We start from the raw sequence: 7,287 nt of genomic DNA, 5'->3' as shown, positions 1-7,287 counted from the left end.
TGAGAACTTAGAGATTAACTTAAATGTGATTAATATCACTATGAATTAATATGCTAATGTCAATACATAAAAGAGTACAAAATAGAAATAGAGCAATGACAATAGATTGCACTTGAATGGAGAGTGAAGATCTTGCTACAAATGAAGACAACTAATGAGATTTATATACAAGTTGAGGGAGTGAGATGGGAATAGACACATGTTGAGAATTGCATAGATAAAAGGAGTCCATGTGAGAATTACTTGTAAGGACTTTGGAAAAATGGATAGGTGGAAAGAAGTCCACATTTATTAAAATCATAAGTTACTTTTACAATCCTGCATTTATTAAAATCATAAGTTACTTTTACAATCCTGCAGGACGTAGAAAAGCAGTTCAAGCTCAAGCTGTGTCTTCGTATCAATTGCTTCTGCTTTCTCCTCCTCCGCCAGCTTGTTCTTAACAATGGAGGCTCCGTGCATGGTGTTGTTGACGTTGTTGCTGCTGCTTCCTGCACAGACGAATATTGCTGTTGCTGCTTCTAAATCGCCTGCCCAGCTCTTCTCCAACGACTCCCTCTTTGTCGACCGTAATAATTTCCCTGCTTCCTTCAAGTTTGGCTCTCTCACGTGGGCAATCAAAGTAAGATCTCTCTCTCTTTCTCTCAATCAAGCACGCGCGCGCACACACACACACACACACACGACACTTTCTCTGCATTCAGTGCGGAGGAAACCCATACACATGGGTTTCTTCTCTCTTTATAAGCTCTCCATTGTCATTGAGGACTCTTGCACTTAACCTTTGAGAAGAGTGTGTGCCTTGTTTGCATGCATGCAGCATGAAGCTGCTTGCTATGATGACGGAAAAAGCGATGGGGTGTGGGATGTTTTTGCTCGGCAGCAAGGTAACTAAGGAAGATGCCTTAATTGGTTGTCTGTCAAGCCTTCCTATTTTTTTTTTTCGGTGGCATTTTCCACGATTTGCCTCATTCAAGAACCTTTCAAACAGGAACTGTTTTTGATGGAACGACCCCTGCTGCTGGAGGCGATCACTATAACCGTTTTCCTGTAAGACACAATACACACACACACACACACACACACACACACACACACACACACAGAGAGAGAGAGAGAGAGAGAGAGAGAGAGAGAGAGAGAGAGAGAGGCTTTCTGCTTTTGTTTCTAGCTCATGCTAGTCCTTATATGAGGCTGTCCAAACTCTTGAGGTTGAGGAAATAAGGAGAAACTTTCCATGTAAGGAAATGTCAAAACTTCCAGTGGGAGTACAGCTTCGCTGCAATAATGTGTGTGTGTGTGTGTGGGGGGGGGGGGGGGGGGGGTGCGCGCACGCACACGCGCGACGAGTTTCATACGATGTTCCTGCCATCTCGCATGACTTAATTGAACGGTACGCGGTATGTGGATTCTTTGAGAGCCTTGTGAATTCAAATTCAATGGAGCTGAGTAGATGAATTCTCAATAGATTTTGCAGGGAGAGCTAAATTAATGCGCTAAGGTGATAATCTTATGTGGGGTGGCGCTCTTGCAGGAGGACATTCAGCTGCTTGTTGACTTGGGAATGGATTCCTATAGATTTTCAATAGCATGGCCAAGGATGTTCCCAAGTAAGTGAGGTGGTCTATGTATCTCTTTAACATCATTTTTCAAACAAAATTATTTTGATGAACTTGCAGCCACACTAGCATCTCGAGCCTTGTCTTTCTCTGCTTCTAGGGAGCTTCTTTCTCTACTAATTCCATGGCTAAGCATTGGCCTTCTTTCTCTGCCTTCATTGCTAGCTATTTTTTTTCCTGTCGGGCTTTCTTGGCTAAGCACTTGTCTTCTGATCTAGCTACTTATTGGGCTAGGCGCTTGTCCGCTTTCTCAGAATCGATATCTAGCCATGTGCTGGTCCTCGAACCGCATCATCATCCCCAGTATAGTCCGCATCAATATATATAGCATCCATGGAAATAGGAGAAGAGGGAGGGGCTACATGACAGGGAGGAGAGCCAGGTCGGGAGGGAGGATGAGACATACTAGAGGTGTCTTCTTTAGGGAGGGACTCTTACGCCAAACTTACTTGGACACTTTTTCTCAAACTTTGCGGAATAGGTTCTTCTGCATCTGAGCTATCCATATAGCTACGGGTAACCTGCACCATGCAAGATCTTTCTCAGGGTAGAAGAGATGGAAGTAGCCTTTGCTTCAAGATTCTATCTACCTTCTTGTGGTCCTTCTTATGGTTGCTTGACCCTTATGAGATGGGGTCCCTAACAACCCTGATCTCAATTAGGGCTCCCCACTATCGTTGCCGGAGTGGTATTTACTTTTTCATTGCAAGCTTGGGGTGCACAACTTCGTTCCTTATGCTCATACAGAGCAAGTACATTTTGAAATCTAAGGATGAAAATTTGGATCTCAAACTAGGCTGAATACTCACAAGAAGTCCTGGACAGATTCTCGCAACATCATGAGCTTGTGTGAGGGAGGCACGGCATACCTAGCTAGGTATGCGGTGCCTCCGGAGCAGAAGCTCATGATGTTATGCATTGTATGAAAAACTCTCCCTTTTCCTACATGAGAAAATTTCTAAATCTTCTTGTGACTAGAGGGATCTGAGGCTATGGGCCTGCAAAAGGTAGGCCCGCCTAGGGCTAGGTTTTGGTTAAATATCGGGTTGCTCGCCATCGTGGTGGCGAAGGAGCTTGAGCCGGTTGCCAGTCAACTGCAACCAACCGACCAAAATAGTCAATTCGGATTCGACATGGGAGAGTTGAAAGCTCTTGCTCCAAGGGGCTAACACTCTACCGCTATACCTGCGTGTGCGCGTTGAAAAGAGGGTGTGAGCAGCTAGTGATAGCTGAAGACACGCTGGACGCACACACTAAACTCAGGTTAGGGCTAATAGGGGCTGAGGAAAGAAGCTGGTACAGCTACAAGGGCTCCAGGTATGCTGAGGGTTTTCTTTTTGTACTTTGTTTTCCCCTGCTGCTTCAATGACAGTTGCTTTTGTTAATTTCTTGCTGCTTTTCAAGATGGAACGGGTGAAGTCAATCTATTAGCAGTGGAACATTACAACGATCTAATAGACAAATTACTTGATGCTGGTAAACGCTTTGCTGTGTTTATTGCCCAATGTTGGACGTGTGTCCATTCATGCATTTTTCTCTGACCGGAATGGCTCAAAAATCTGTCACAGGTATAGAGCCCTTTGTTACCTTGTATGAGCAAGATATGCCACAAATCTTGGAGGATACCTACGGAGGCCTGCTCAATGCTCGCTTTATGTGAGTTCATTCCTTGTCTCGTTTTATTCACTGACCTTATTGAAGAGCAACCTGGGACATAAGGCACGTGGTGGCGGTCACGCGAGGCTTAGTTATCAGTTATTTGAACTGATATCTAAGCCTCACTCTTGATCACATGCAAAAAAGAGCATTAAATGAATAACAATGCCTACCCTTTGTAACTATGCCGATTTTGGCATAGTTCAAGGCATAGTTGAGAGGTTGAATGAATAAGTAAGCCTTGAGTGACCATGCGAAAGGCTTAGTTATTCATTCAATGCTCTCTGTGGGCATAGTTGGCATAGTTATCTATAACTGATAACTAAATCAGACATCTAAACACAAAACAACTTGACGAAATGGGTGTCTCATTGAGTTGTGGACTTCTTCAAAATGTGTCAAAATAAAAAGGTCTACACTCCTGAGCCCACATATGCAAAGTGTAAAACATCAAACTAGACCACCAAAATTCGAATGCCTTGATGCCACCAAAAAATATCCGAGTGTCTTGATGCTTATCAAGCCTCCATAAACTTTGTCTCCAAGTGGTAGCTACTCTGAGATGAAGAAGCCACCGATTTCTCCACACATACTTCCTTTTTTTAAAAATCTTGATTGAATTTACAAGTGGGAAATCTCAAACTGAGGAAAACCCACAATACATAAGAGGTACAAAAGACGAAGCACCATGAGGCTTCGAAAACTAGAAACAATCAAAGTAAATCCTGTAAGCTTCAAGAGAGATGTCTGCCACATCATGAGCAAAGTGAAGTGCCTGTCCAAGAGAAAATTGAAAGTAAGGGACAGGGTCAATTTCAATGGCATGAAACATCTGAGAGTTAAGTTGGTGCCATATGGTCCACATAACCCAAAATCTGACCCACTTGAAGAAGACCTCAAACGGAGACTGTGGCGGCTGGAGGACTCCAAAAATCCAGAACCGTATGTGAGAGATTTCAAAGGGGAAACGAAGGCGCAGAGCAGAGGACACTTGCTAATTGATGAAAGACTCCACACACACACACACACACACACACACACACACACACACACACATTTACTGTATATAGCAACAAAGCATCACGGTATTTGCATTCTTCAAATCTCATTGTTAGTGGATTTCTTAAAGTTACCACATTTAATCTGTCATTGCTGTGCTAATGCCTGTTAATGTTTCTGGCTGGCAGAGATGACTTTGTGCTCTTTGCTAATGCATGCTTCAATGCGTTTGGAGATAGAGTAAAGCATTGGATAACCTTTGACGAGGGTAACGATTTTGTACCTTTCTCTTATGCTGGTACCTATGGCCCACCTGGACGGTGCACTGTCGGTCAGCCTCCTTACAACTGCTCAGCTGGCAATTCTGCCACTGAACCCTATATTGCTGGCCACAATGTGCTTCTTGCACATGCAGCTACTGTTGATCTTTACAGGAGAACCTATCAGGTAAATGCTAACTCTGATAAAAATCTTGTAGTATTATGCTACAGGAAGGCCAAATGAGGAAGCTTCCAAGCCTGCATTACTCATTGCATACCGAAAAATGATCGATCTTAAGGTGATCTAGATGTAAGCATCTTTCAAGGACAAGCTCTTAAAACAAAGACTCCTAGCTCTTGAAGGATTGATATATTACGAGGGTGCTCCTTGTGTTTCTAAGGAGCAAAACAGTCCTGATCTCCTGGCTCTAAAGAATCACTCCATTACAAGGATGCTCCTTGTGTTTCTAAGGAGCAAAACAGTCCTGATCTCCTGGCTCTAAAGAATCAGTTTTTGTGTAAGCCATACTCCAGCTGAATGTGGAACTTTCAAGATCTTGTTTTTTAGTTTCCCCTCTCGTAAACTGCGATTCTAGTCTGCTTTTTGGTTTTCTTGATCAGCTGTGTCTCTGATCTTAACGTAGTGCTGATTCTTTTTGAGAAAGTTTTATACCCTTTAATTTGTATGCAGCCCTAAGTTTTGTATCCTTTTATTGTATGCAGCCCTCTCAGCAAGGAGAGATTGGGATGGCCATTTGGTTCAGATGGTATGAGCCTCTTACCAATTCCACTGAAGATAAGGAAGCTGCTGCAAGAGCCTTGGATTTCTCTGTGGGATGGTACAAATCTTTTTGTCCTTTAAGACTTGAAAATTGTAAAGCCGCACTATTGATACCGGTTTTGAGCTTACTGTGTCATTTCTTTCCTTGCATGTTCTGCCTTTCTGGTGACCAGATTATGTTAATCAAGTCTGGACAGATCCTCTTGAGTTCATCTTCTGGTTGATTGGATTGTGAGTTTTCATTTATCACGTTCATTGAATTAGTGATCTTGCTCGTATGGATCAGGTTTATTGAACCAGTCTTGTACGGAGATTATCCCATTTCGATGAAGAAGATAGTGGGCAGTAGGCTACCTTCGTTTACAGAAGAGGAGTCTGAACGCATTCGTGGCTCGGTGGACTTTATTGGCCTGAATGCTGTGACTTCCATCTATGTCACCAATAATGATGAGAGGAATGTGAGCTTTCCTGGCTACTTTGAGGAGTGGGGTGTAAAGCGTACTGGTAGGTTCTATTTGCATCGAGGGCGTGGAGTTTTTTGCTGCTTGTCTTCGAAGCAGAGTTCTTGGGCAAGGTGCCATTTCTATTGCTGACTTTTGATATGGTTTCCATGTCTCCTTTCAAACAGCATACAGAGATGGTGTAGTCATTGGGCGGGTACTGTACTGAGCTGCTTTCTTAATTTCCTAATAGATTGTTTCTGACCATTAAGTTCTAATGTCTCGCTTTTAACATGAGCAGTACGATGATGAGTATTACGTACCGTGGGGTTTGGAGAAAGTCGTCAACTATATGAGAACTTATTATGATAACATTCCAACTTATGTGACTGCACTGGGTGAGGTTATGATTTCAATTGGACAGTCATTTATGGTGTAGATCTTCTTGGTCATGTGTGTATATCTAGTCTTCTTCACAAATTAGATGTAGGACATCTAGTCTCCTGCATATATCTCATGTAGTTTTGGCATTGCCACGCTCAAGTGCGTGGAGAATGCAAATATCTCTGCACTATTTCCTCTCAAACTTTGATTTTACTGATTGAATGCCACTGCAGGATGGGGACTGCGTTCAACAACTACTGTCAATGATGATGTACGTGTGGAGTTTTACGCGCAATATCTCAAATATCTGATAAAGGGCATAAGGTAGAGTTCTCTAGCTTTATGAAATGCCATGATGAAACCTGCAGAAGAATGTTTAGCTTCAACCAGGAATCATTTGTTTGACAGATCTAGGTCATACACTATAACATTGGATGTTAACTTTGATGTCTTGTCATGCATATTTGTTGTTATGTTCTCATGACTTCTCTTCTCTGGTTATGCACAGCGCCGGAGCTGATGTGCGAGGAATGTTTGCATGGTCCTTGATGGATGGGTTCGAAACAATCTATGGTTTGGAAACAAGGTTTGGATTGTATTATACGGATGATGCATTTAACAGATACCCCAAACTCTCGGCCTTGTGGTTCAAGAACATGCTCACGTCCAATACAACTCTAGTATACAAAAGCTGAATAGAGCACCCACATCATTGTGGGGATTCTTCCTTCACCCCTCCCTCTTTATCAGCAGTACGTGATCGATAGCCATGGGCAAGCTTGAATGCAAGTGCTGCTCTACTCTCTCTCTCTCTTTCTGGCCTTATGTCACAAGAAGATTTAGAAATTTTCTCGTGTGCATCAAGTAACAAATTCTTAGTTCTCAAGACTACCTCCATCTCCATTCCTTCACTAATGTTTGGAAATGATTGATGATTTGAGTGGGCAAATTTGAAGCAGAAGAATCAAATAAATCATGTTACTATGATCATTGAAGAGTTTACTCAATGAGTCCAAATAGCGCAGACAAATGAAGTGGGGTATGTATGTAGAGACGTTGTGTGTGTGTGTGTACAAAAGTTTTAACCAAAGGTGATTACAAACATTACAACATGTTGACACTCCAACATGCTGACTGCAAATTTTGTG

At 42.5% G+C, this 7,287-nt stretch overlaps 1 protein-coding gene across 1 annotated transcript; it reads left to right on the top strand.

The window, feature by feature from the left end:
* The first annotated feature begins 354 nt into the window (after positions 1-354).
* On the top strand, positions 355-7,030 carry LOC147460909 (coniferin beta-glucosidase-like). Its single transcript, XM_086508600.1, has 13 exons — positions 355-622; positions 821-887; positions 992-1,050; positions 1,535-1,610; positions 3,024-3,095; positions 3,188-3,275; positions 4,463-4,721; positions 5,258-5,373; positions 5,602-5,819; positions 5,944-5,972; positions 6,057-6,153; positions 6,373-6,463; positions 6,648-7,030. The coding sequence occupies exons 1-13, from the start codon at positions 446-448 to the stop codon at positions 6,832-6,834; spliced, it is 1,536 nt and encodes a 511-aa protein (XP_086364726.1). The 5' UTR covers positions 355-445; the 3' UTR covers positions 6,835-7,030.
* The last annotated feature ends 257 nt before the right edge of the window (positions 7,031-7,287 follow it).

Source organism: Adiantum capillus-veneris, chromosome 3 (genome assembly GCF_014529385.1).
Source record: "Adiantum capillus-veneris isolate H3 chromosome 3, ASM1452938v2, whole genome shotgun sequence".
Lineage (NCBI taxonomy): Eukaryota > Viridiplantae > Streptophyta > Polypodiopsida > Polypodiales > Pteridaceae > Adiantum > Adiantum capillus-veneris.
This window is presented reverse-complemented; position numbering and strand designations above follow the sequence as displayed.

Bases quoted from the DNA above. Each gene is read 5' to 3' on its own strand.
- LOC147460909 (XM_086508600.1), top strand. From the start codon at position 446: ATGGAGGCTCCGTGCATGGTGTTGTTGACGTTGTTGCTGCTGCTTCCT. The intron at 888-991 runs GTAACTAAGGAA...CCTTTCAAACAG, and splicing joins TGTTTTTGCTCGGCAGCAAG to GAACTGTTTTTGATGGAACG. The intron at 6,464-6,647 runs GTAGAGTTCTCT...GGTTATGCACAG, and splicing joins TATCTGATAAAGGGCATAAG to CGCCGGAGCTGATGTGCGAG.